At 52.9% G+C, this 27,138-nt stretch overlaps 8 protein-coding genes across 8 annotated transcripts; 5 read left to right on the top strand and 3 right to left on the bottom strand.

Moving 5' to 3' along the window:
• Positions 1 to 745: 745 nt before the first annotated feature.
• ColSpa_10348 (uncharacterized protein) lies at positions 746 to 3,485 on the bottom strand (the record flags this gene model as incomplete). Its single annotated transcript, XM_049276560.1, has 2 exons — positions 746 to 792; positions 890 to 3,485. 2 exons carry the CDS (start codon positions 3,483 to 3,485, stop codon positions 746 to 748), a joined length of 2,643 nt encoding a protein of 880 aa, XP_049132517.1.
• A 1,750-nt stretch (positions 3,486 to 5,235) lies between these two features.
• On the top strand, positions 5,236 to 5,853 carry ColSpa_10349 (protein-ribulosamine 3-kinase, chloroplastic; the record flags this gene model as incomplete). Its single annotated transcript, XM_049276561.1, has 1 exon — positions 5,236 to 5,853. The coding sequence occupies one exon, from the start codon at positions 5,236 to 5,238 to the stop codon at positions 5,851 to 5,853; it is 618 nt and encodes a 205-aa protein (XP_049132518.1).
• A 1,565-nt stretch (positions 5,854 to 7,418) lies between these two features.
• Positions 7,419 to 7,706, top strand: ColSpa_10350 (putative serine/threonine-protein kinase PkwA; the record flags this gene model as incomplete). The annotated part of the gene is made up of 1 exon (XM_049276562.1): positions 7,419 to 7,706. The coding sequence occupies one exon, from the start codon at positions 7,419 to 7,421 to the stop codon at positions 7,704 to 7,706; it is 288 nt and encodes a 95-aa protein (XP_049132519.1).
• A 567-nt stretch (positions 7,707 to 8,273) lies between these two features.
• ColSpa_10351 (vegetative incompatibility protein HET-E-1) lies at positions 8,274 to 8,549 on the top strand (the record flags this gene model as incomplete). The annotated part of the gene is made up of 1 exon (XM_049276563.1): positions 8,274 to 8,549. The coding sequence occupies one exon, from the start codon at positions 8,274 to 8,276 to the stop codon at positions 8,547 to 8,549; it is 276 nt and encodes a 91-aa protein (XP_049132520.1).
• A 1,839-nt stretch (positions 8,550 to 10,388) lies between these two features.
• Positions 10,389 to 10,967, top strand: ColSpa_10352 (vegetative incompatibility protein HET-E-1; the record flags this gene model as incomplete). The annotated part of the gene is made up of 1 exon (XM_049276564.1): positions 10,389 to 10,967. One exon carries the CDS (start codon positions 10,389 to 10,391, stop codon positions 10,965 to 10,967), a length of 579 nt encoding a protein of 192 aa, XP_049132521.1.
• A 4,092-nt stretch (positions 10,968 to 15,059) lies between these two features.
• ColSpa_10353 (vegetative incompatibility protein HET-E-1) lies at positions 15,060 to 19,786 on the bottom strand (the record flags this gene model as incomplete). Its single annotated transcript, XM_049276565.1, has 6 exons — positions 15,060 to 17,045; positions 17,096 to 18,642; positions 18,705 to 18,876; positions 18,928 to 19,242; positions 19,288 to 19,588; positions 19,740 to 19,786. The coding sequence occupies 6 exons, from the start codon at positions 19,784 to 19,786 to the stop codon at positions 15,060 to 15,062; spliced, it is 4,368 nt and encodes a 1,455-aa protein (XP_049132522.1).
• Positions 19,787 to 20,664: 878 nt separating this feature from the next.
• Positions 20,665 to 21,522, top strand: ColSpa_10354 (uncharacterized protein; the record flags this gene model as incomplete). The annotated part of the gene is made up of 1 exon (XM_049276566.1): positions 20,665 to 21,522. The coding sequence occupies one exon, from the start codon at positions 20,665 to 20,667 to the stop codon at positions 21,520 to 21,522; it is 858 nt and encodes a 285-aa protein (XP_049132523.1).
• A 921-nt stretch (positions 21,523 to 22,443) lies between these two features.
• Positions 22,444 to 25,420, bottom strand: ColSpa_10355 (protein phosphatase PP2A regulatory subunit A; the record flags this gene model as incomplete). Its single annotated transcript, XM_049276567.1, has 2 exons — positions 22,444 to 22,485; positions 22,508 to 25,420. 2 exons carry the CDS (start codon positions 25,418 to 25,420, stop codon positions 22,444 to 22,446), a joined length of 2,955 nt encoding a protein of 984 aa, XP_049132524.1.
• Positions 25,421 to 27,138: the final 1,718 nt, after the last annotated feature.

The following is a 27,138-nucleotide window of genomic DNA, read 5'->3' on the forward strand; positions in this document are numbered from 1 at the left end:
TGAATCAAGATCTTTCTTCCGTCGCTTGATATAAAGACCTTGACCTGCTGTCGGATGCAGGCAAGGGATACATGGTCGTTAAGACTGCTTGTCTGGGTTGCCATAGTTCGGGGAATTGACGTAGAGTCGAAGTCGAGATAGGTGATGAATTGTAAAGTGTCCCATTTTAAAATGCGAACACCAGTTGAATCGCATCCAAGTAGCACATTAGAGCTGGATGGATGGTTGATCCAAAAGCAATGATGCGAGAAAAGGATGCGCTGTGAGATAAAAAGCTGTTCCTCCAAGGTCCAAGTGGACAAGGAGTTTGCCGAGACAACAAACACCATATCTTTGATCTTATGAAAAACAAGTTGACGGGCAGATTCAGGCATCTGCGCATGAAACCTGAGAGAGAATTTTGCGTCTTTGTAAAGCCTCTTCCGGATATGTAACTGTTGAATATCATTCGCAAAGCCAAAATATTTTTCGTCTGGACTCCAAGCGGCGCATTTGATTGTCAGCGAATAAGAATAATTCTCAGAAAGCAACTCGTTCGCATTCTCATCGAACAGCCCCAGGCTGCCGCCAGCATGGGCCACGAAGTACATATGGGTTTTGGGTGAGACGACGAGGGCCTCAATAGCTGCTTGTGAGTCCCTAAAAAGAGGTTGACAGCGCTTGTAGAGCAACATCGATGGTTGGACACCAAGCCCTGCGTCGTATAGGTTCTCCTTGCCAGGAAGGAGAATCCTGGGAAGGCATTTCAGACCCACAACGTCACACGAGGTATTGCCGAGGAAAAGCAATCTCCTGCCCGAAGGACAGATAACTAGTTGAACCAAAGATTGAGACAAATGCAGGGCATAGGCTTTGGCAAAGGTGGTTGTACTCCAGAAGTTCATCATACCATCGACCTCGTGGATGGTGATAAGAAAGTCCCCGCCGGCAGAGGAGGAAATATATTTGGGACGGCCGCCGCATATCTGGCGCTCAACCTGGCGGTCGGGATCCCACGCGTAGGCGGAGCCGCCACGGATGGTGAGAACGTGGCACGGAGCCGGGGTCCAGTCGATCCGGTCCACGGGGTCCGGCGCCCGGTCTGCATCTTGGCGTGCGGCGTTGCTCTGTGGTCGCGGCCCGCGCAGGCCGCTGCTGGACACGTCCCATACCGATAGGGGTAGGTCGTAGTACGCGGTAGCAAGCATGGTGGCGCCCTGATTGAATGCAGCAGCTTTAGGGACGTGGCGGCGGCCATCGGGGCCGACAGCGAGAGCTGGCCCGAGACAGCAACTGCCTGCCGCGAAGTCTTCCAGCGGGTATCTCCACACGTGCCCATCTTTGAAATAGGCCAGAAGCGCGGTGTCTCCGGAGTCGAAGGCCATGTCGACCATCGGGGCAGCCGGCGGGGCGGCGAAGGTCCAGCGCAAAACCCAGATGTCGATTTGCCATACACTGATGGTCCGTAGACTGGCCAGGGCAAGCATATGCCCAGAATTGCTGAAGCGCATGCGGCTGACGCTTTCTTGGTGATGAACCGTCTTAGCACTGCACGGGTTTGTCGTTGAGACTAGTCTGACCCGACGGCTGCCAAAAGAGGATAATGCGACATACTGGCTGGTACACGCGATGCCAGAGGGGTTCTTAACAGGGATCTTAGCCAACGTCTCAACCCATGCTTTGTCCGGAATGCCTTTGACGACGAGCCTCGATGCCTCGTCCCTGCTGGTATGCAGTGTTCGTATTGGTGAAGTCTCGGGGCAGAACGCTGGAACTACGTCGTAGATAGCGCGAGGGAATCTCGACAGATGCATCCCGAATTTTCCATGAACCATGGCCATTTCAGTGGCCCATTGTAACAGTTTATGATCGACGTTGTGCCTTAGTGATGGCATGGCGCTCCTGCGCGCATGGAGAACGGTCAAGGCGGCCGATGCGTCCGTAAGGAGATCCAGCTGATTAGAGCTTGCGAGGATGAAGATCCACCAAACCACCGTTGGGGCCTCGAGGAAACTGTCGACTATCGAAAGAAGCTCTCCATCGAGGTACACTGCGCCGCGAGAGAGGTGGAATTCCCAGGACGTAGTGGCATATGAGGCCCATGAGTCCGGCGGCAGACTCAACCGGGGCTGGCTGTCGGTACCACCCACGCTCATCCTCGCCATGGCTTTCAAGCTCATCGCGAGAATGATCCCGTGGGCCTCGTGGGATTCGCAACATAGGTCACGGCCTTCCGCGGCGACTAAGTACTCGTGAGCGGTGCGGTGTCTTAGTATGAGGCGGGACCGCCCGTCGACCTGGAGCAATGCTCCGCATAGTTGGACTGGGTCATAACGATCGGGCGCCATGGGTTCGTATCGCGTGATGGCCTCACAAACTTGCGCAATTGTAAGGGGATAACGGGCATAAGCAACCAATGTCAATATGCGTTTCGCATGTGCCCGTTTGCTAGCTGTCCAGCCGGCACTCATGTCTGCTGCAACCTCTTTCCAGTACTGTCTGGTATCTGGCTGGCTTGTCGCGACGTTGTCAGGGCTGGTTAAGGGGTGGCTCTTGCCGCGTAGAATACCTCGGACGATTCTGTTGACTTCAAGAAAGTTGCCTTGGCCTTCCAGCACGGTCTGATCAGTCAGATGTTCGTGGAGCGCACCAAGCTTGGTCCGTACTAGGGGTCTCATGGCTGCCTTTTGCGCATCTGTTGCATCCTTGTCCAGCCGCAGAACCTGAACCTGCAAGGAAGCACCCAGCCGATTGCATACGCGAGATAGGGTTGGCGTGACACGGCTGGTGACGACAACCCGGATGGGAATAGAAGATAGGGATGGGTTAGCTAAACCTGAAAGAAACGCTTCACCGGATCCACAAATATCCAGGCCATCGATGATCCAGTACATGGGGTTGTCCCGGTCGGGTAAAAGCCTTGGAAGCTCGTCGGTGAACAGTTTGTTCCAGATTAGGTCCTGGGTATTGTGCTCGAGGCTATAGCTACCGGCAGCTAGGGCCACCAGATAGTCGCGGAACGGCTCGATCTTGTTGGCTAGTTGAAGGGCCAGTGACCTAAAGAGGGAGACAGCAGATTGTTTTCGTTGATCGTCATGCTGGAAAAAGAAGAATTGACAGGACAGGCTGCGACCCCTGAGGCTTTGTACAATGTGTGATGTCAGGACTGATTTGCCAGACCCAGGAGGGCCAGAGATGAACAAGACCCGTGGCTGTAGTGATCTGTCGTTCAGCCAGCCGCGATATTGCAAATTTGATTCGATCCATTCGCAAGTTCCTGGAACGTACTGACTGTATACGGATTCAAGCTCATCCATAGCGTCATCAACACCGAGCATCCTGTACAGAAGATCGGTCTTCTCTCTTGGGTCCAGACCCCAAACGCGCCGCTTGAACGGACCTTGGCAGCGAAGGATGAGCTGCAACTGCTGAGAGAGTTTCACAAATCCTGGGTCGTCACGACTCGGACGTCGCGTGATGTTTTCGTGGTCAGCGTCGATTGGCATTTTAACCTCTTTTTCCAAATCCAAGCATGAAGACCTCTGGTCCACGATGAATTTGCCGTGCGTCCTCAATGCTTCAAAGAATGACGCGATATGTAGCCCATCTCCTCTTGTTGCTTGAAACTTTTGGTTGATCGTTTGCAGTGTCGACAGTATCCCGTCCTCGGTCGTTTCCCCCACCAACGAAGGCTTCTCTAATCCCCAAGTGAGAGAAGGTCCCACTGCACTAGCTTTGTGAGGGGTTGCTAGGAAAAGAATTGCGCTAGTTGACCGCGTGGTGGACTTGGTATCGGAAAGATATGCCTGATATTTGTTACGTTCAGACTATATCTAGGCAGCCAGAAGGCGACAAACAAACCTGTTTTACAACGATGCCGCCAGTTGAATGCGCTACGAAAACGACGGGTATCTGCTTTTCGGGGGAGACGTTCTGTATAGCTTCAGAGTCAGATGTATATACCAATGTAGCAGCGTCGAACACGGCAACTCACATCATTCGCTAGTGTACCCCACAGACCCTCTACAAAGTCATCGATGGTATCCTGAGGTGTCTCGAGGAGGCTCTGGAGAAAGTTGAGCTCTCGGTATTCTGTCGTATACACCCGCGCCATTCGAAGCGAGCCGGTCTCGTGCAGCCAGGCCGGCCAGAAGCACGGCTGTCGTCCTTCCTTCGACCATGTCTCAGTGCTTGTACGACCAAGACCATGAACTAAAACGATGTTGAGGTACGGCAAGACCCCCGCAGGCTCATACACCGTTTTCAGACTAAAGATGTCCCGCTTGTGTTCGTGCATTGTATGTAACCGGGAGTAAGTAAACACAGACCGTGCTGTGTCGAAGCAACCCATAAGCGAATCGGATAGAAGTGGACGAAGGTTAGGATCTGTTCGGACCTTGGGATATCTTGGGTAGGACGGCGCCGTAACGCCAAGACACGGGCCAATGGACAAGTTCGGGGCCCCTTAATGGACCCAGAGTTGATAAGGCATACCCCCATCTACCCCGCACTAACGGCCTATCTTTGTGCCGATTATCTAAGCCACTTTACTTGGACAAACGCCAGGCTGGCGTTTCCGCATCACTAGTTCTGCAGAAGCATCGCAAGCAACCTCCCCATGGATCGGTATCAACGCATGGTAGAACAGTGCCATGACTTACGGAACGTGCTACCGCCGGCCTCCAAGGTTATCGAAGCGTGTCCGTATGGGTCAGGGGGGTTGAAAACAAGTCGTCTGATAGTCCAGCTGCCAGACGGTACTAGGAAGTTTTACTTTGTGAAGGTAGTGTCAGTTTGAGCGAGGTTTACGGCTGAAACGGCACAACTGATAGGACTCATAGGAATCTACCACGGAAGATGAACAGCTGGCCCTCGAAAGTCAACGAACAGGTTTAGTGGCACTACACAAACTTGTGCCGGGACTGGTGTCGCGAGCGTGGGCGAACGAGGGACGAGAGAGAACGAGGGACGAGAGAGAACGAGGGACGAGAGAGAACGAGGGACGAGAGAGAACGAGGGACGAGAGAGAACGAGGGACGAGAGAGAACGAGGGACGAGAGAGAACGAGGGACGAGAGAGAACGAGGGACGAGAGAGAACGAGGGACGAGAGAGAACGAGGGACGAGAGAGAACGAGGGACGAGAGAGAACGAGGGACGAGAAAGACCAAAGAGAAAGAGAAAGACCAAGACGCGAGAAAGAGAACGAGGGAATCGGCGCCGCATCTATATACCCACGACCACACCACAGCCTCGTCATGGATTTTGTCTCGATCGACCATATCCTACCCGACCCGACCATACTCTGCGTAAAACTTGCCGCCATGCATCGAGACAGTGTCTCGCCAAGAAACAGCCAGTTCGGCCTCCCAGTTGTCAGCTGTCATGGTCCGTTCCGTCAGCCTGTCGATTGGGATGAAAGCTGGGCCAATCTCTTTGCCAGGCTCCTAAACCGCCTGTTCGACTTTGAGACATCGTTGCATGGGCCTTGGAATGAGCAATGTCAGGGAGACTTCAACAGGCTGATTGACCACACCATTCCCCGCCTTCTCGGCGCCCTGCAGTCTAATGGCCGCGTCATCAAACCGTGTCTCGTTCATGGCAACCTGTCGGCCAGCACCATGGCCCTCAACATGGACAATGAAGAGCCCATCCTCCTCGGCCCGCGCATTCTCTACGCTCACAACGAGTACGAACTGGGCGGCTGGTGCCGCAAGACTGGGACCTTGCCCTGGTCCTTCTTCCGCGAGTACCGGCAACACTTTCCTCCATCCGAACCTGTTGAGGAATGGGATGACCGACTAAGGCTTTACAGCATTAGCTTTAATATCTTGGACCTGATCATCTCAGAAGCTGCCGATATCAGAATCCAGTGAGTGACACCTACCATTCTTTCCTTGTATTTCATTCTTTTATCATGCTGAAGGACTGCGCTGAATCCCTTCTTTCAGAATTCAGGACGACATCCGCCTCCTCAACACCCAGTCATTTTAGCTATGGTCCCTTTGGTGTTGTAACAGTTTCCCAAACCTTCAGTCAGCTGTTCAGGTTCACATATCCGAGGCGATCATTATATCTAACCAATGCATGGCAATGATTGTTAAGGGAACTGCGAGCTAACCCCATTCGATCCCTTCTATCGTGAGCTTCGCCTGAAGTACTTGTCTTTGGCTCTTTCAGTAAACGGCCAATCCAGCCGAGGGAGTGTTGCTTGGAAAGGCAGATTGGTTAATGCAAAAGATTGCATGATTTATGAGTCATTTGCGGCGGGCTGTTTATAGTCGCCTACAGCAGCGCCTGACCATCACAGCGAAATAGATCCACATCTTCGCATCATAATCATGGGGCTTCCATCGAAGCAGAACTGGAAGCTCAAATGATGACTTCTGAATGATAAACACACAGAGAGTTTGTCACGCGCTCGCTACCGATGTTTCACAAGGACTCCGGAATAGATCAATCAATCAAATTAGAAACCGATAGACAAGATAATCCTGATCCATCTACGCACAGCTAGGCAGATCGGTGCCCCTTCAACGCCAAGGAGGATGTCGTCCAGCCAGGCTTTGCCTAAGAAAGACCACATATAGTGAGAATCACTCAGGTCAGTATGAGCTACATTTGGCTGTAAAGGCACAATTACTCGACTGGCGAAGTATCCGGCTCCCGGGTTTAAGCCAAACCCGGCTCCATTGGGCGAAGTCGCCGTCTCTTCCCCCTATGTGGTGGAGACCCATAATCGCTCGCGCCTCCCTCATTGCTGCGGCTTCTCCGCTTTGCTGAAGGGAGAGAAGGGAATATAGATACTGATGAAAATGTTGTGATACTCTCTTCGTAAAGAGCACCCAGAGATGACGCCGGCGGCAGTAGAGATGGGTCGCTATACGTAGGAGGCCTTTTGAGAACCGCAGTGTAAAGTCGCTCTCGATCAGTGTCGGCGTCCTGACTGACCGTATCTCGTGTTGTCTCATCGAGGTAAGATGCTGGGGAGTTGGGTAAGCTGGCTCCTGGGTTTGTCGGGTGGGGTCCTGCTGGGTCACTGTTAACTTGGACATTGTTGGACCTTCTCTCATCAATCTCCCCGGTCGTGCCACATTACCAGATGATCAAACGACATGCTCCGACAGACGCAGGAAGGCAGTCCATCGGGATGCCGAGCAGGCTTTTGGAGTACTGTCGTCTTGCTCATGCCCTCCAAGGCGGGGGCAAGACCAAATCGCTGATGTTCCCCCAATCAGACAGCTTATCTCGTCCTATGCGTCGTTCATCTCGCTGATACGTTCATCCTTCAGCGTAGCAAGTTGAAGCGGTCGTGAAGTGAGGTAAACAGGTCCTCAGGAGGTAGGCGGAACTTCCATCAAGGCCGAATCTAGCCTCTTACCGCCTGCATCTGGGGAACTGCACCCTGGGCGTCGGTGAGGCTAAGCGAATCCTGGCTGATATGTCCTCTGCGATATCCTATTTCCACAGCCAGGGCATTGTGCACAACGACATCAAGCCAGCAAACATCACGTTCAGCCACACTCGCGGTGCTGTTCTCATCGACTTCGGCCTATCGTCCGGGTTGAAGGATAGTGCCGTACACGTTGGTGGTTCGCCGTGGTACACCCCCCACCCCCAACACGCCATTAACGGTAAGCGAGGGGCCCCTGGCGATGTCTTCGCCTTGGGAGTTGTGATGCTCTTTATCCTCAGAAAAATCCCCTCCCAGATTTGCGGCCCCGACTGAACTGGATGATTGCGGATGTGCGGAAAGGGGGGCAAGGAACGCAGCTTGGGACACCATGTTTCAGTGGCTGGGAATTGTAGAAAAAGCATCCCGAAGTTCAAACGGCCTTCAGCATGCGCCGCTGGCAGCATTAGTTAGAAAAATGCTTCTCACCGTCTCCAAGAGGACCAGTGTTGACGAGCTTCTCCAGCGCCAAGGCCTGGAATAAGGAGGCATAGATTAATGCCACAGTGCTGAACAGGTGGAACTTGCAATTGCAAAACTACACGATATTTGTAGGTGGAAAGAAAATATAATTAAATCTCCTTCGCGGCATCTCCCTCGCTGTAATTTCGAGGTCACGATGGCTTCATCATCAGGCCCACATTAATTCCTCGCTAACCTACGATCACCGACCCTCGCGACGACAAGTCGCGCATCGAGCGAATAAAAGGTGGCCTGTTGCGAGACTTCTACCGCTGGGTCCTCGACCACGACGACTTCCACAGATGGCGCGACGATGACCAAAGCCGGCTGCTCTGGATCAAGGGCGAACCCGGCAAGGGCAAACCCGGCAAGGGCAAGACCATGCTGCTGTGCGGCACCGTCGATGAGCTGGAGAGGCTGCCTGCAGGTACTTCTACGCTATCCTATTTCTTCTGCCAAGCGACCGATGCGTGTCTGAATAATGCGAGGGCCGTGCTTCGCGGCCTCATCTATCAGCTCCTCGATCAAGAGCCCTCTCTTATCGGGCGCGTACGAAAGAAATACGACCACGCGGGCAAGAAGCTGTTTGAAGACGCGAACAGCTGGGACACTCTATCCAAGATGCTTATTAGCATCCTGGAGGAACCAAGCCTATAAAACAAATACCTTGTTATTGACGCACTTGACGAGTGCGAGACGGACCTCGACCAGCTTCTACACCTGATCGTCCAATTATCCTCGTCATCCCGCGCGAAGCTGATTGTATCCAGCCGCATATGGCCGAATATCGAGGACGCCCTAGCTGATGCCACGCAGAAGGTCCGATTCTCGCAGGAACTGAACCAAGACTCGATTTCAGCTGCTGTTAGCAAATACATTGCGTATAAGGTGGACCAGCTAGAGTGCTCCAAAAATTACGACAGTTTAACACGGGATGCTGTTCAGCAGCACTTAACTCCATCGCGTGCGATCGCTATGTGGCGAACTTCACAATCAACAATATTCATCATCTAGTTGACCTGCTGGTTCCAATGAGTCGCTGCTACCACTCTTTTGTCGCTAACGGCCTCTATACTGCTTCACATATTCAAAAGCCTCGCACTAGAGACATTGAGCATCGATCAACGCTCAAACTCAACTGACATCCAAGCTTGTTGGCGCGAGTGCTAAACGGAATCGCCACGTGCATTATCAGTGATTTGCACTTTGTATTTAACCATGAACGATCACTATTTATACCAGTGAAAAAAGGCGCGTCAGCAGACACATTGCCACCTGCTTACCCCAAAACTACAGCTTCCTCTCTCAGGTTAACTTGTTGATTTCGCGATGTCTGATTTCTACCAGCGTCCGGAGCTCTCGGGAGAATGTCTTGAGTCGGTTGTGCACCTCTCTGTCATGCGTCAGAAAGGGCAGCATAGAAAAGTTGCGCCCTCACCTTAAAAGCGCCTGGTGTTGCGTTGGGTAAACCAGGTCAGACATATCAGAGAATTTATTCTTTTCCCAGAGTTTGTCCACCACCTCCTTTCCTGCGGCTTCTCTGACATCATCTGCCATGCACCAGTCCGCTACAGCAACGACCAGGTCTAGTAAACAAAGGAGCACAGTGATTGCGTTCATCGCGAAGCCACGTCCTTGATCCGATGGCAGACTGCTCTTGGCTTCATCGAGGCGTTCGCGGGCAAATTTGTGGAGGTCGAATCCCGCAGCGTCTGAGGCCATCGTATAGTCTGTGTGATGAATACAACCAACTGTTTGAAAAGTTTCGACGTTGTGGAACGAAAAAGCGGAGAATGGAGTGACAGGCGACGAGGGACTGACGGACCATTAATAACGGATCCAGCATTGGCACTCGTTGGTCGCAACAACCACCAATGGTACCAGCAGGCGATGCGGCCGAGAGCAAACGCCCAGACAAGCAAACATTGTCCACTGGCGGCAAACGGGAAGCTGTCTTGGAGGCGGGACAGTCCCCTATTGGCCAACGAGCGAGTCTTCCCAGTCGCACGAGATGCACTAGCGGAGTTAGATCTTGGCCGCGCGTGTTTGCACAAACGGGTCTGGCCGTGCAAAAGCATTGTTTTCAGTCGTAAAGTAGTATGCAACCCGCTCAGTGGGCTGGAAACTCGCCAGCCTTTCTAGCGCCTTGGCTGCACGGGAGGCCACCGAGGCCACTCAGTCAGGGAAGTTGCGACGACCTCCCGCAACTTCAAGTGCCCTCAAAAATACATGGCTCTTAGTCTCGGTTGACCTGGCGTGAGACGCCAACACGACCCAACAGAGAGCATTTGATTGTCTCTTGACACTGCCCCACAAGCCCTGTCTAGCCCCGCCTCGCAAGTGATGACTGTCAGCATGCATATGCAAGAGTTCGATAACGACGACCAAGGCAACTGTGGCTACAAACCCCGCCACCTCGAACCGCCTTACGAGGCGCCACGCCGCTGCCTACGAACAGCGCTTCCGGCCGCCTAATAAAGGAAGAAAGCCCGCAGAATGCAACAAGATACAAACGCGAAGCTGCTGTGGATCAACGGACCGCCAGGATTCGGGAAAACGATCCTCTGCGCCCGCATCGTCGAGCACCTGTATTCTGCACTCCAAAGGCCCGTCGCTCACTACTTCTTCTCCTCTGACCTCGAGACCCGTGATGATCCTTTCTCGATCATACGAGCATGGGTCTCTCAGATTGTGTCTCATCACGATGAAGCTTTCGAATACGTCCGTCAAAGGTGGGAAGCAGACTCCGATTCCGTTGTCGCGCGCCCCACTACCCTGGCGACCTTCAAGCGGCTCCTCCACATTGTTCCTGGCTGCCTCTGCGTAGCTGATGGACTGGATGAGTGTACCTCCTTGGACATAGGAAATACCTCGCTTACGGCGTTCTTTCGGTCTGTTGCGGATGCCATGTCGGGAACAAACACTAGCGTCCTTCTGGCAAGCCGCAACGAACAGAGGATCCGATCTACTGTGACAGACAACGACTTCTACAGCTTCACTGAGTATAAGATATGCCCATTTCTGGCGGCCCACGATAGCGGCGTCCGGCCCTCCTTATCCGCTGCCTCGGTATAGGCGCCCCTTATAAAGAGCAGCCGCTAGACGCCCTCGTGCCCGTTCACGGCGGCCCATGATAACGGCGTCTGACCTTCTCCGTCCGCCGCTTCGGTGTGGACGCAGCGATCGAGGAGCAGCTTCAAGACGGCCTCGCTCTTGATCCAGTACTTGTTACAGGTGGCCCATGATAACGGTCCCAAAATCCGTAGCACATGCGAAACAGCGTGGTGCTATGTTCAAGTGTGCCGAAACCGAGAGGGAAAACTGCGACTCAGTGACTGCTATTCCTACAAGCTAACAAAGCATGCTTTCGACGGCTCTGTTCGGGTCCAAAATGCAGTGAAGGCCGGTTGTTACGGTCAGATATCCGATAGTGGTGTTTTCTGCTAATAGATAGCTGAGGTCGATAATCAATAACAGTAAGTCAGGTCTCGTGGGTACTCTTACTAGTCGTAGGCGTCTGGTGATCAATCAGTCGTTCAAGGCATAGGTAGCTCGTATAGCTTCACAACAGAAGGATAATCTAAGAGTCACTTAGGGTAGAGTGAATCACGAAGTTGATTGCTGAAGAGCTATGGAAGGTTTCTATCTTCTTGGAATGAATGTCCTTATATCCCAACGAGTTCCCTTGGATCGTTCCCGTCGCTCATGATCCTGGATGGGGGATCAGTCTTGCTGGTTAGTTATCCTGGCTGGGGGATCACATTGGATCACCAGTGATCCAACTAATCCATCACGTGACCTTCCTTAGTTCTTCCAATCCGAACCCGGCCCGTGCCGCAGGCCTGCATACTTGAATCGTCTGGCTGCCCACAGCGAGCAACAGACGGAAGAAAGCTGGGAAACGTATAAGGAGGCGAGAAACAGAAAAGGCCGTGTCATACGGAAAGCACTGCAACGAGCACACCGCGAGGCAGTGGAAACAGCAGCTGAGTCTCCTGCATCGCTATGGAAAGTCGCAAAATGGGCACGGAATAGACAAAATCAGTCACCGACCGTCACGCCAGAAATCAAGAAACCAAACACGACTCAGACCGCCACCACCTCTGGAGAGAAAGCGGCGCTATTCAAGGAAACCTTCTTCCCCCCACCTCCGGAGGCAAACCTCGAAGATATCGACAACGCATCATACAGCAACCAGATCATCTTACCGTTAATATCAGAAAGCGAGGTGGAAGAGGCCATTCAGGAAGCAGCGCCGCTGAAGGCCCCAGGCCCTGACGGCATCACCAACAAGGCACTTCAGATAGCGAGACAATGGATCGTGCCACACCTCACTCGCATATTCAATCAAAGCCTCCGAATCGGACACTGCCCGCAACACTTCAGAAAGTCTACCACAGTGGTGTTAAGGAAGCCAGGCAAAGATAACTATACAGTACCTAAAGCATACAGACCGATAGCCCTCCTGAACACGGTTGGCAAGATTATGGACGCTATAATAGCAAAAAGACTCAGCTACCTCGCGGAAACACATGGGCTACTACCAGATAGTCATATGGGAGGTAGAAAACAACGGTCCACAGAGCATGCACTACACCAAATAGTAGACCAGATTTACAAGGCCTGGGGCTTAGGAAAGGTGGCAAGCCTACTCCTCCTAGACGTGTCAGGTGCCTTCGACAATGTCTCACACCGCCGACTCCTGCATAACTTGAGGAAGAGAAGGATAAACGAAGCATTAGTGCGTTGGATCGCAAGCTTTCTCGGATCACGAGAGACAGAAATCCAAGTGGACGGATTTCGATCCGAAACCTACAGAATCAATACCGGCATCCCCCAAGGATCACCCCTGTCGCCGATACTCTACCTCTTCTACAACGCAGATCTCTTAGACAGCTGTAATGAAGACGAAGACACAACGGCCACTGGCTTCATTGACGACGTAGCGATCCTCGCTATAGGGGACAGCACCGAGGAAACCTGCCAAAAGCTGCAAGAAGCGCTTCGGAAGGCTGAGTCATGGGCTCTCACTCATGCGTCCGTCTTCGCACCCGAGAAGTTCCAGCTTACCCACTTCACACGAGCAAGAACTAGATTCAACACAGACACAGCACTCCAGAGCCAATGGGGAGAAGTCAAGCCCAAAATGACCTGTAAATACCTCGGCCTCATCATGGACTCACCCCTTAAGTGGAAACCACACATCGACGAGACAGAGCGCAAAGTCACCAACACCATCACAGCACTCGGCAGCCTAGGCAGCTCCACATGGGGCGTGAAAACCAGAGAGATGAGAACTATCTACAAGGGAGTCGCAATACCACAGATGATGTACGCGTGCTCGCTGTGGTCGAACAGCGGATGGGGGGAGAATGGCTATACTAAAAGAACACTCTACAGAGTGAGCAGGCTCCAGGCCAGAGCGGCCAGGGCGATGAGCGGGGCGTACAGAGCAACCTCGTTCCCAGCGCTGGATGTGGAGATGCATCTCTTGCCAGTCGAACAACAGATATGGAAACACAACATCGACACCATCAGCAGAGTAGGCATGGCCGAAGTCCCTGCGCGCAGAGGAAGAAGAGCGAGCCCGAGACAAGCGATAACAAAACGACTGCTTGAGAACCCAGACACAAGCAGCGGAGAACCTGAACACATACCGCCATTCGTGACTCCCCCGTGGTGGCAGGGACCGCGCATCCATATCGTCGGAGGCGCAGAACAGGCTGAAAAGGAACACCAACGATGTCTAGAACAGAATACCGACGCGATCCACATCTATACAGACGGCAGCGGCATCAATGGCCAAATCGGAGCCGCCGCAATCTGCACAACCACACAGCAAACCCGAAGAACACACATGGGCGACGACACAACATCGACGGTCTATGGGGGAGAGTTGCAAGGGATCGTTCTAGCCCTCGAAATGGCCCAGGCAGACAAGGAAAACGGAAACCACAGGAGCAAAGTCTTTATCCACACCGACAATCAAGCCGCAATCAGGTCGTCAGCCAAACCGAAGGGGAAGTCTGGCGCATATCTCCTCGAGATCATCGCAGACAAGACACAAGCCCTCCGCGAACAAGGACTCGACGTCGAGCTCCGATGGGTCCCCGCCCATATCGGCATTCAGGGCAACGAAGCAGCAGACGCCGCAGCGAAAGAAGCCACAGGATGGAGGCAGGATGGACAAACGGGGGTCAGGGCAGACAAGCCAAGAGCTCTGTTCAAGCTCAGGTCCACAGTCAAGACCTGGTCACACAAGCAGTCGCATCGAAAATGGCAAACCGAATGGGAAGCTGAGACGCGAGGAAGAACGTCTTTCCGCCTCACGCCAAAACCGACAAGGAAGGTCCTTCAGACGCATGAAGGACTCAGCAAACGACAGAGCGCGCTCCTGGTCCAGATGCGCACGGAAAAGATCGGACTCCAGGAATTCCTCTTCAACCGAAGAGTGCCGGGCATCACCAGTGCCAACTGCCCATGCCGGGAAGGACGACAAACGGTATCGCACATCTTGCTGCAATGCCGCAAGTATCGACAACTCCGACGCCAGGAACTAGGAGCCCTCCCAGGACGACACAATCTCCGGGTCATACTGAACGAGCGCAAAGCAGCCGCCAAGGCAATCAGGTTCATAGAACAGACCGAGATCCTTGGGCAATATGGGATCGAGTCGCAACCCAGACAAAGCTGAACATTGGGGGGAGACTGTAGGTAAACAGAACCATCGCAAGAGGTATAAAACCTCGACAGAGCCTAGATATATATGTAGATTAGTAGAGAACCGCAGACTACATGAGGGTGCCAGCCAAATGTAGATAGAGGTTGGAAAGCAAAGCGGGAAATTTGGAAACAGCTGGCCAATGTTTTGCATTGGCGAAGTGGGGCGCAACGGATTAACACTCGGAGCGCGTCGGCTGTCGGCCAAACCCCGCTATCCGGGCATAGCTGCTGACAAAGCGGCTGAAACTGAGTAGGATATAATCAATCAATCAATCAATCGTCTGGCTGCCCTGCTGGTTGCTTCAGGGGTTCACCTCAGGCTGCACTAGTCACCAACCGGATTTGGGTCGTAACACTATGATAAGGTAAAAAGGATAGGTTGCTAAAGCAGGCAGAAAAGAAACAGGGAAAGAAAGAGAAGAAAGACGAGAGGGGGGAAGACTGTTAAGCACCTGCCGCGTCCTCTGAGAATCGAAAAACCAAAACACGGCCTGAAGCATAGCCGATGCCTACTGTAGATCCTGCTACAGCTGATACCGCACTGTGCTCTGTCGGCCGATACTCTGGCGGCAGCCACAACAGGTTTACAGAGTTCCTTGTAATCCACATCCCGTCACCACTAATTGCATAGCTATGAAAACGCGGCGTTTCCATTGCACTCGTCAGCGGTAGTGATGCTGTTGTATTTACAGTAGAAGTAGGTGGCCTTTCTAGATCGATGACACCTATTTCCGTGTAGAGAAGATGCGAATCGGTTTTTGAGAAGGAGATATATCGAAGCGATCGACCGATATTAAGCGTCCGGAGACACTGAATCGTGGCGCTGTCCCAGACCTTGATGATGCCGTCGCAAGATGCTGAAGCCAGCTGCGTGCTATCGCCTGAGAAGACCACTGAGTAGACACAACGACTGTGGCCCTCTAGCGTCTGGAGACACAGGCCCGTGGCGCTGTCCCAGACCTTGATGATGCCTTCGCAAGATGCTGAAGCCAGCTGCGTGCTATCGCCTGTGAATGCCACTGAGGTTACGGGGTTACTATGACCCTTAAGCGTCCAGAGACACTGGCCCGTAGCGCTGTCCCAGACCTTGACGGTGTTGTCGTTTGATGCTGACGCCAGCTGTGTGCTATCGCCTGAGAAGGTCACTGACGTAACAGAGCGGCTATGGCCCTCGAGCGTTTGAAGACACTGGCCTGTGGCGCCCTCCCAGACCTTAACGGTGCGGTCGTTTGATGCTGACGCTAGCTGCGTACCATCGCCTGAGAAGGCCACTGAGTTAACCTGGTTGCAATGGCCCTCTAGCGTTTGGAGACACTGGCCTGTGGCGCTGTCCCAGACCTTAACGGTGCGGTCGTTTGATGCCGACGCCAACTGCGTGCCATCGCCTGAGAAGGCCACTGACCTAATGAAGTCGCTATGACGCTGAAGCGTCTGGAGACACTGGCCTACAGTGTTATCCCAGACCTTGACAGTATAGTCATCTGACGCTGATGCCAGCTGTGTGCTATCGCCTGAGAAGGTCACTGACGTAACAGAGCGGCTATGGCCCTCTAGCGTTTGAAGACACTGGCCTGTGGCGCTGTCCCAGACCTTGACGGTGTTGTCGTTTGATGCTGACGCCAGCTGCGTGCTATTGCCCAAGAAGGCCACTGACCTAACAGTGCTGCGATGGCCCTTGAGCGTCTGGAGACACTGGCCTGTGACGCTGTCCCAGACCTTGACAGTGTGGTCGCGCGATGCTGACGCTAGCTGCGTGTTATCGCCTGAGAATGCCACTGAGGTTATGGGGTCACTATGGCCCTTGAGCGTCCGGAGATATTGGCCCGTAGCGCCGTCCCAGACCTTGATGGTGTTGTCCTGCGATGGCACGCAGCTGTCGTGTGTCGCTGACGCCAGCTGCTTGCCATCGCCTGAGAAAACCACTGAGCTGACGGAGTCACTATGGCCCTCAAGCGTCCAGAGACATTGACCTGTGGCGCTGTCCCAGACCTTAACGACACCGTCACAAGATGCTGACGCTAGCTGCGTGCTATTGCCTAAAAAGGCCACTGAGTTAACAGAGGAGCAATGGCCCTCCTGTGTCTGGAGACACTGGCCTGTAGCGTTATCCCAGACCTTAATAGTACTGTCCCAGGACGCTGACGCTAGCTGCGTGCTATCTCCTGAGAAGGCTACTGAGACAACGCTACCACTATGGCCTTCAAGTGTCTGTAGACATGCATTCCACTTGTCTTCCATAGTAGGCTTTGTGACTATCCATGTAGGCTCCTCCTGATGAAACAGCTTCCTTGTAAAGCTATGCACTGGGCTGAATATGAGTGCTGATGCATACGTCTGGAGAGGGCTACTCTCTATGCCTGCTCTATGCGTCCGAATAAACCGGAGTCCATCCCAAGCTAGCTGCGCTAGCTTAGATGTTTCTGTTGACACCTACGGAGCATTAGTACTATTATGTAGCTTCTACTGTATCTAAGACGAACCTGGGCTAGATGTGCCAACTTAGATAATTGAAGGATACCTTCTGATACGCTCCTGAGAAGACTAAGCGCTTCCAGCCAGTGAAGGTAGTGCTGCTCTAAGAATGTATAGACCGTTTCGCTGTCCTGAAGGCTTTTGCCGCGCTGTTCCTTTCCAACAGCATCCCTGACCTCCAGATGGTTGACCCAGTAGATGCAAGAATACTGGACTGGCGCTAGTGGATCGGGTTTGGGCGGCTTGACTTGGTCGATTGGGAACCCGGGCGCGCGTAGGTCGTACACATCGCGTCGGAGTGTTCTCGACATGACCTGGATCGACCTTGAGGCGATAGTATGGTTTTCCTGTGTTACACCTTGTGGGTAGATTCTCTTCGATTCGTTCTTTAACAGGAAGTCCTTTGCCGACTGATGCACAAAGTAGACAACCCCCTCCCGAAGAGTCAGTAAAGACCCACAGATACCAATCATCTCCTCTAGAGCGTTGACATCATCAGCGTATTCTTCAAGCGACTCGGCAAGAGACGCCAGCTCCGTCAAGCTGAGCGGGCGGTATGCAATTGACACAAGGCTGAGCACCTGCCTGCAGAGGTCTGCATCGTCTGAGCTGAAAACGCGGTCCATCATCCGCGCGTACAGCGAATCAAGCCCTGGCGGAAACTTCTGCAACTTTGCGCGGATGTGCCATTTTAGGACCCTTGGATCCGCCAGCTCTTGACAGACCAAGGCTACCCAGAGAAAAGTGTTGTTTGCGTTTGAAACCAAGTGCTGCTGAACAACATCCCGTGTTTTACAGTCGTACCTTTTCCGTTGCACTAGCTGGTCTACCTTGTACTGTATGTATTTGTCAACAGCAGCCGAGATCGACTCTTGGTTTAGCTCTAGACAGAACCGAATTTTCTGTGTTGCATCACCCAGGGCATTCTCAATGTCCGGCCAGTTACGACTAGACACAACCAGCTTTACGCGGGATAACGTGGACACTTGGACGATCAGATGTAGAAGCTGGTCGAGGTCCGCCTCGCACTCATCAAGTGCGTCGATAATTAGATACGTGTGGCGCAGGCTAGGTTCTTTCAGGATGCTAATCAGCATCTTGGACAGGGCGTCCCAGCTGTTGGCGTCTTTAAATAGCTGCTTGCCCGCGTGGTCGTACTTCTTTCGCACGTGCCCGATGAGGCAGGGCTCTTGATCGAGGAGCTGATAAATGAGTCCGCGAAGCACAGCCGTCGCGTTGTTCAGGCGCACATCGGTCGCCTGGCAGAAGAAGTACGACAGAGTGCGTGTGCCTGCAGACGTCTTCTCCAGCTCGTCGATGATGCCGCAGAGCAGCATTGTCTTGCCCTTGCCGGGATCACCCTTGATCCAGAGCAGTCGGCTCTGGTCGCCGTCCTCGCGCCATCGGCGGAAGTCGTCGTGATCAAGGATCCAGCGGTATGAGTCGCGCAGCAAGCCGCCCTTGGTGCGCTCGATGCGTGCCTTGTCGTCGCTGGGGTCGGTGGATCGCAGGTCGGCGAGGAACTTGGTATCTTGCTCAGAAAGGTCGGAATTTGCTGTAGATATGTCAGCTCTTGAATACTTCCTGGATTCCAGCTCGTCGAATTTGATTACGCACGTATCCGTTGCTGGACAACAGCTTGAGCCCCTTTACACATCCTTCGCAGCTCCTGTGACACTCTTTCGAAGGAGCGATCGTGAGGATTGGAGAACTTATTCATCATAAAATGATCCGCTTGGAGCGCGATCCTATTGGCGCCATCGATGCAAGCGGAGATCTCGTCGACTACCTGTTTGGTGTGAGTGTACTGTTCAATTAACGTTATAGAGACCTGGCATACCATTCCTTTAATGACCCCTCGCAGCACACGTTTCCCGTAGTCAGCCTCGTACATTTCGAAGAAGCAAGACACAGGCAGAGAGTGTGTGTTCGTCATCCGACAGAATTCGTGTAACTTGTCTCGAAGGGCTGCATCATTGGGTGCCAGCTCACGGACGATGCCGTCGTGGGAGCCAGCGGGCTGGAGAAGTAATGTCAGGGCTTGGGACACGGGCTGAAATTTGGAGCCCCTCAACGGCGAGCCCAGGAAGATGACGCCCGCCGTCCAAGTCACGATATGCTGAAACTCGTCATCTGATTTGGCGTACAGGAGGCCCTGCTGGTGTCAGCTCGTCGGCCACCGGCCGCTCTGGTCACTCACATGCTGAATGACGTTGCCGCCTAAGCTATGGCCAACGAAGACAACTGGTCGGTCCGCGATCCCTTCCCGGAAATTTCGGATGCTACGGATGAGATCCTCTCCGCACAACTGGAGACGGGTCCTGGGTGCGTCAGCGTGCCACCTGGAGTCGTAGTTATAGAGCGCGACCCGCGATTCAGGAACGACGCTCGGGAGCATATTCGTATCCTGGAGCCACTTGACATGGCGGCTCGGGTCTTTCGGATCTTTCCACGTCCAGGACCAATCCACGTTGGCGCCGAGGCCATGGACGGCGATGATGCTGCGGATGTTAGCTGGACCACCGTACGCAGCCAAATAGCATACTCAACGTGGGCGCCGGTCTTGCTCTCGTAGACCACCTCGAGGGCCTGTCGATTTCTTTGGTTCTAGACACTTCAGCGAACGGCCAATAACGAGGGGAGAATGCTTACCATGGTGACAAGGTAACTAGTCCTCCGGAGTCGCCACGATAAGCCATGGAAGGTGTGATACTCAAGATATTCCGTCGTGGGTGAAACGAGGTTTGGAAATAGTCTCCCGCGGCGGGTAGCCTGCGTCCCTCTACGACCTTAGTTGACCGGGCTGTTATCACAGCCTGATTTGCCTAGTGGGATCAGCTGCATCTTTTTCCATGGACCAGGGTGAAGCGTGAGTACTTCGGGCATACTGCGAGCGCCTACGCGGGATGGTCAGCAACTCTGGAGATGATTGGGCAAGATAATAAGCACCTATGCAGGCCGCCTACACTTTCGGTTAGCACCTCGCCCCTCCAATGCCCGTGAGGGGTTACCAGCCACCTTGGAAGAAACATGTCACGGGTTCATGCCTGGTAGCTCGAGAGATAGGCCATTAAGGCACAGACTGCTGGCCGCTGTGATGGCTACATCTTGGCGATGAGAGGTGCGGGGACCATGTACCGGCCCCATTCGATGCCTGCTTGCGACGGCTCGTTGCGCAAGGGATTGGCTGCTCCTCATCGTCAGTATAGGATTGCCAAGCTGGGAGATACATGTGTAGCATCATGACGGCTGGAATACAAAAAGGCCCAGCATCAGCCGTAGGCCGTCCAGTCACGGGCAACACAATGTTCCAACGTCGCGATGGCTTCGCAACCAAATCAAGTAAGCTCTCTGTCAGGCTTTTGTCTGGGAATCCGTGCATATTAACTAAGCTCGACAGTGGCCTCCCTTCACCCAGCAACTCTTAAAAAACGACATCGCGCAAGGGACTCAAGCGTCACAAGGCGGTGAGCACGATCTCACGTCTCTTTTGCCTGCATCCAGACGGACGACGGAGGATGATGTGGTAGCCCCTGCTCTTTCTCCCATCCGCGATCGCGCCGATGTTGAGGTCGACATGCGCCGGCTGGCCGATATCCACGACTGGATTGACGAGGAGGTCGACCTCCGCCGACTGGCTGCAATCCACGACTGGCTGTGGATGGTGGGTCGGCCCATGCCACCCCGTGCGCTCCACCAGCAGCGCCTGCTCAACCGCGAGATCGCGATCACCGAGAAGCTGGACCTGCACCTGGTGTGGACGACCGGACGCATCTTCATCAAGCCTCTTCCGCGCTTCTTCCTCGAGCCGCGCTTCTGGGAGAGATTCCTCCGTTGTCACACAGTGCTAGTCCCCAACACAAACTCATGTAGATGTAGCGGCCGGCGGGAACGCGCGCTTGGCTTCCTCTTCTCGTACGCGGCCCTCATAGCACATGAGAGCGACTTTCATATTGCCAAGGCGACGCACCTTATTCCCGAAGAGGTACAGTGGTCGGCGTGGCGGACGGCCATGCGGCAATTTCTGGGGACCTCGCCCATCTACCCCTGGATTGACCCCCGCTTTTACTACGGGGAGCTCCGCCTCAGCCGGCTCAACAAGATCTACTTCTTCTGGAAGACCCCGCTCCGCGGCTACGAGTCTCGCTGGAACCAGTACGGCTCGTTCTTCCAGGACAACTTCACCTGGCTGGCCAGCTCGACCGTTTACATCGCTGTTGTGCTGACGGCGATGCAGGTTGGCCTCGCGACGGAGGTTCTCCAGGGCAATCAAGCCTTCCAGTCGGCCTCGTACGGCTTTACCATCTTCTCCGTCGTGGGGCCTCTGGCCGCTGCAGGTCTGGTCATGGTTGTGTTCTGCTACATGTTCATCGGTAATTGGGTGGCTACACTACAGTATAGTAGGGTGAGGTTGGAAAGGATTAAGGGTCGGTAAAAAGTTGAACAGTGTTTAGGCAGCGCCAAGTCGGTGATGCTATGCCTCGGCTTGGGCTACGGGCTGTTACTCTGACTTCTATCGATGGTGTTATGCTAAAAAACCGGCTGGGCTCTCTTGGTGATTGAATACACCATGCTGGTTCGCCTATACCGGATGCCTTGTACGGCCATCTTGGAGAGCGCTGTTTCTTCTCTGTATGGGGCCATTTTGGTAAGAGCCTGAAACTCCGTGGTTTGCTGCCACGCTGGTACGGGCTGGTCAATTGAAAGCTACACAACATCTGCTTTGGCTACCTCTCCGATGTCACCGTCAAGCGATGCGATAGAGGCATGATCTTGTATACTGCGGACGTCTGCTTTTGAGGCCTTAAGCATCATCCACGTCGTAGTATTCTTATATTTTACAGTTCCTGAGAAGTCTTTTAATAGTGGTACTAGCAGAAACGATGGCTACGACTTTGATGCGTTCTCGACTGCAACTAGTTTGAACCTTTTACACTAAGTCTCTGCTGTTACAGCTTTAAACAAGAAAGAGCAAATAGAAAATGGGAAAGCGTCCTAAAATTTCCTAAATAAGAATATAGCGGATTAAAGCCTATATACTTGTTTTAGCCTTACGTGTTTTTCAAAAACTCCACTACCCTCCTACTTTAACCACCTGCTGTAGTAGGAGACCATTGTGATTGAACTTGAAGTAGTTATTAAGCATCTTCTCCCTCAAAAGTTTCCCATAGGCTGTATCTACCAATGTTCCTCAATTTACGTCGTCCATTCTGAACGGCAGTCTGCACCTGACTGCTGTCTCTGAGACTAGCAGTTCGGAGTCCGGACGGTTGGTTAACGAGGCAAAGGGTATCGTCGATGCACAAACTGAATTGTTCTTGGAAACTACGCCGCAGACAACTCTCATAAAGAGATTCTATATGTTGAGGATAGCAAAAAACAGAAGCTTGGGTGTCGCCTTGTGATTCGGATCGGATTACTAGGCCTAAGGCGTCCAGGACCTTGTCCATCAAGTTGGATTGGGTGCCTAGAGCTTCAGCGGTGGACCTTCTTACGTCGCTGTCCTCGTCCTTCAAGAGTTCCACAAGGGCAGTCGTCGTCGTCTCTGAAAGGGTCGACTGGTTGCCTAGAGCTTCAGCGGCGGACTCTTGTACTTCGCTGTCCTCGTCCTTCAAGAGTTCCACAAGAGCAGTCGTCGTCGTCTCTAAAAGGTTCGACTGGTTGCCTAGAGCTTTGGCGGCGGACTCTCGTACGCCGCTGCACTCGTCCTTGAAGAGTTCCACAAGGGCAGTCATCGTTGTCTCTGAAAGGGTCGACTGCTTGCCTAGAGCTGAAGCGGCGGAATATCGTACGTAGCCGTCCTCATCCTTGAAGAGTTCCATAAGAGCAGTCATCGTCGTCTCTGAAAGGGTCGACTGGTTGCCTAGTGCTTTGGCGGCGGACTCTCGTACGTGGCTGTGCTCGTCCTTGAAGAGTTCCATAAGAGCAGTTATCGTCTTCTCTGAAACGGTCGACTGCTTGCCTAGAGCTCTAGCGGCAGATGTTCGTACGTAGCGGTCCTTGTCCTTCAGGAGTTCCACAAGAGCAGTCATCGTCGTCTCTGAAAGGGTCGACTGGTTGCCTAGTGCTTCAGCGGCGGACTCTCGTACGTGGCTGTGCTCGTCCTTGAAGAGTTCCATAAGAGCAGTTATCGTCTTCTCTGAAACGGTCGACTGGTTGCCTAGTGCTTCAGCGGCGGACTCTCGTACGTGGCTGTGCTCGTCCTTGAAGAGTTCCATAAGAGCAGTTATCGTCTTCTCTGAAAGGGTCGACTGCTTGCTTAGAGCTCTAGCGGCAGATGTTCGTACGTAGCGGTCCTTGTCCTTCAGGAGTTCCACAAGAGCAGTCATCGTCGTCTCTGAAAGGGTCGACTGCTTGCCTAGAGCTGAAGCGGCGGAATATCGTACGTAGCCGTCCTCGTCCTTGAAGAGTTCCACAAGGGCAGTCATGGTTGTCTCTGACATATATCTCCCAGAGTATTGCAGACTGTCTAAAATGGCGCGTTTGTTTCGAGAAGCGGATAAGGCACCTTGCAGAACTTCGTCTGGAAGCTCTGATTCACTCGTGAAGGTTGATGATTTTTTGAAGTCGATTTCGAATAGAACCCATTCCTTCAGTCGTTTCTCCCTATTCGACCGAATCCCGGCTGGCAAGGAAACAGCCTCGCTCAAGCAATGCATGACCAGCCGCTGGTGCGTGGGCCCCAGGAGGTCGACCGGCTTTCGCTCAATTGCCTCGAAGAAGCGAGTTGACTCGTCTTTCCCTTCGTTATCCAACAGTCCAGCAACGAAGCGCCAGAAGATGTCGTAACGTGCGCTATACTTGTGTTGTTGAAGGAAAGTGATAGGAGAAATGTCCTTTGAATGTCCAGTGTCCCTGAGGCTGAAGTCTATGTATTTGAGGTTGTTGCCATCCTTCCATCTTTGTACAAAATATTTCGCTGCAAAGAACTCGTGGAAAGTGAGATGTATGAAGTGGAAACTCTGGTGAGAATGTTGTGCCGAGGGATCGGATGTTCGTAGGAATGATAGACGTCCAAATGTCTCATCGAGAGTCCACTTAGGGTTATGCTGCTTGACATGCTGGTATAGAGCATTACGATGAACCGGCTGGAACTCGATGATGTTGCTGCATATCCCACTGAAGGCCATGTATTCAAGAATCCCGATTTCGCCTAAGACGGCATTCTTTGTTTCCGCCGGATTCCTAAGTCCGACCATTGATGACTTTTCGAGTCGCTCGATGTCCTTGCTCCACAGCTGTTGTGTGATGTCTTCGTAGACGGCAGTCATTGTCTCCCGGATAGCCTTGGAGGTGGGGTTCCATGTGTAGCAGAGTGCGTCCAGCTGAATCGGAATTCGGACGAGGCTCTGCATAAAGCGATTCTTCTGAAGGTACGACTGGATAGCCTTAGCATTCGTGGGATTTTTCTTCATGACTGTTTCGATATATTTCTGTACTTGGTCTGGGTAGAAACCGATGGTGTCCAGCTCGAGATCAGGCCGTTGAAATTGAGAGGGGAGTGTGGTATGCGGCCGAGTCGTGATGATGACGTTGGGTCTGTTCAACAGTCCTATGAGGAACTTGTGCCCCGAATGAGGCTTTCCGTGTTTATGCTCCATGACAAGTTCAGTGACCTCGTCCAGACCGTCTAGAAGAAAGAGGGTGTCCTGTGAATTCGTGCTCTCCAAATGCTTCGACAACTCAGTGTGGAGACAATCGTCGCCTGCGTGTTGCCGAAAGAAGACATGCTCGAATATTCCACCAAGGTTATATTCCCTGTCAGACAAACCCTTTAGTTCCCGCAGTCGTATCCAGACCACGCGACGAAACAAGCCTCGCCACATGCTTTCGTGGATGTAGCTGTGGACAATCTTCTTGCATAGGGTGGTCTTCCCAACTCCAGCACGGCCTCGAATCAGTATTCTTCTCGGCTCTTTCGTGCGGCCGTCGGGCAGTTTGCGCGACGCGAAGAGCTTCGCTAGCTCTACCTGGAGGTCCTTGTGCGGAGTTCCAATTTTCAGCCGATCAGACAGGGAGAATGGTGAAGACTGTAGCGCTGGCTCTTCAGATCTGCGCTCCGAGCTGTCTGCCCGTTGCAGCTCCACAAGCGCAAGATTGATATAGCATTGGTCCATTCGCAAAGGATCCCCGGAAAGCCGCTCAATCTCGAGCTTCTCCTCGGTACAGTGCTCTTTGCGTATGTAGGCATCAGCTTGCTCGATGAGAGACGGTTCTCTGAGCTCCTCTATGGCCTTTTTGATTGCACGGTACCCAGGGTCTTCATGATTGCTGAACTTGTTTAACCCAGAATGGTCGGTGTCTATGTCGATAGGCTTTGCTGCGTAGCCCATGGCCGAGGATTGATCAACAACCTAAGCCATGGTCAGAAGATAACTTAAAAGCTTAGGGGCCGTACGTACGAGGCCGACAGATAACCATCCAAGCATGAATGTAGGCTTTGTCTCACAAAATGACATGATCCTCGATACAAAGTCTCGTTTCTGGTCGCTGACGAGACGCCGAAACCGACGTTCCAGAATTAAAAGCTGGCTTCCGCGGCTTCGCAGCGCGAGAAGCAGCGTAGTGTTCGAGCCGAGGAACCCAGTCAACTTGGCCACGAGAGCTCCTGCAGTTGACAGTGACGAGCCCTGATGGGGAGTGCCAAGAAAAATGATGCCGCATGTGTCATCGCGGATTGTCATATGCGGTTCGGCGACACAAAGAGCCTTTAGTAAAGACATTAGACGCTGGAAAGCATGGTGTATCGCAGGGACCGTACCTCTTTTATAACGATGCCGCCGAAGCTGTGCCCTATGAAGATGATGGGAAGGCGCTGCAGGTGTCAGCGAGGTTTGATGGAGGGCACACACTTCCTACTTGTTTTTCTTTGCCTCGGTGGGCCGCAAGTCCATTCACCAGTCCCTGGCCGATTTGTTGAGCTGTCTTCTCGAGCGCATCGACTAGCCAGTCGGAGTTGTAAGAAAAGCTCAGGATTCTAGCGGTTGGGAAGTCGGGTGGTAGTAAATTTCGGAGTAGGTGAGACTTTGTATGGTCCTGGCTAGTGGGTTTGCCCTCCCAGGTGTGCTCGGGATGCGCACCTAGGCCATGGACAGCAACAATTCTGTGAAGAACGTCAGCGGTGTGAAAACCACATGTTAAGGACGCGGATCCTTCTCACTCAAAATTGGCGTTTGAAGGATTGTGAACAACCTCGATTCCATCTGGGCGCAAGCTTTGTCTACGACGTTGTACTTTGATGGCAACAGGGTACAAAGCAACAAGCACGACGGCAACGCTGGTGGTCCAGAAAGCCCCTCGGATTATAGAGGCAGTGCCATGAGAAGAAATCATTATGTGCCCAACGCGAAAAAGATCCCTAGAGGATGGCTGAAGCTCATAGAAATAGTTCTTGGAGTATGTAAGTAACTGAGGCCGACGGCATCGAAGGGAAAAGCGGTAACTCAACCACCCTGCTTCCCACGCAACCCCGCATACCACGCAGCCCAACAACGCGTCACCATAAAACCTACTCCTCTTTTCTAACTATCACAACATCTTCTATTCTACCCCAAACAACGCCATTTTTTGAGGATATCTTTTTTACTATAAGATGAAGCAGTATAGTGAACATGAGCTGCAGCGGGCACTTTGGGATATTGCTGACGGGCTTAGTATCCGCGGGGCAGGTCGCAAATGGGGCATCCCAGAGGCGACTGTACGACAACGTCTCCATGGTACCCAGTCTAGAAATACTGCCTTTGGTAGACTGCAGCGGTTATCTCAGAACCAGGAAGGTCTACTTGCTGAGTGGATATCTAAGCAGGCTGCCCTAGGCTCTGCGTTTTGCCATCAGCAAGTCAAAGGGCTGGCTGAGCGTATGCTGGGCGATGGGCAGCGACCACTTGGGAGGAAGTGGATGCAGCGATTTCTTCGCAGAAACCCATCTATCAGAACCCAGCGATGCAGGGCAATTGACGCTAGGCGAATTAATGGGGCAACTGCTGACATTATCCAGGAATGGTTTCATCGCCTTGATCTGCCAGTAATCCTGCCTATTAAGCCAGCTAAT

This window comes from Colletotrichum spaethianum (genome assembly GCF_022836535.1).
Source record: "Colletotrichum spaethianum MAFF 239500 DNA, contig35, whole genome shotgun sequence".
Lineage (NCBI taxonomy): Eukaryota > Fungi > Ascomycota > Sordariomycetes > Glomerellales > Glomerellaceae > Colletotrichum > Colletotrichum spaethianum.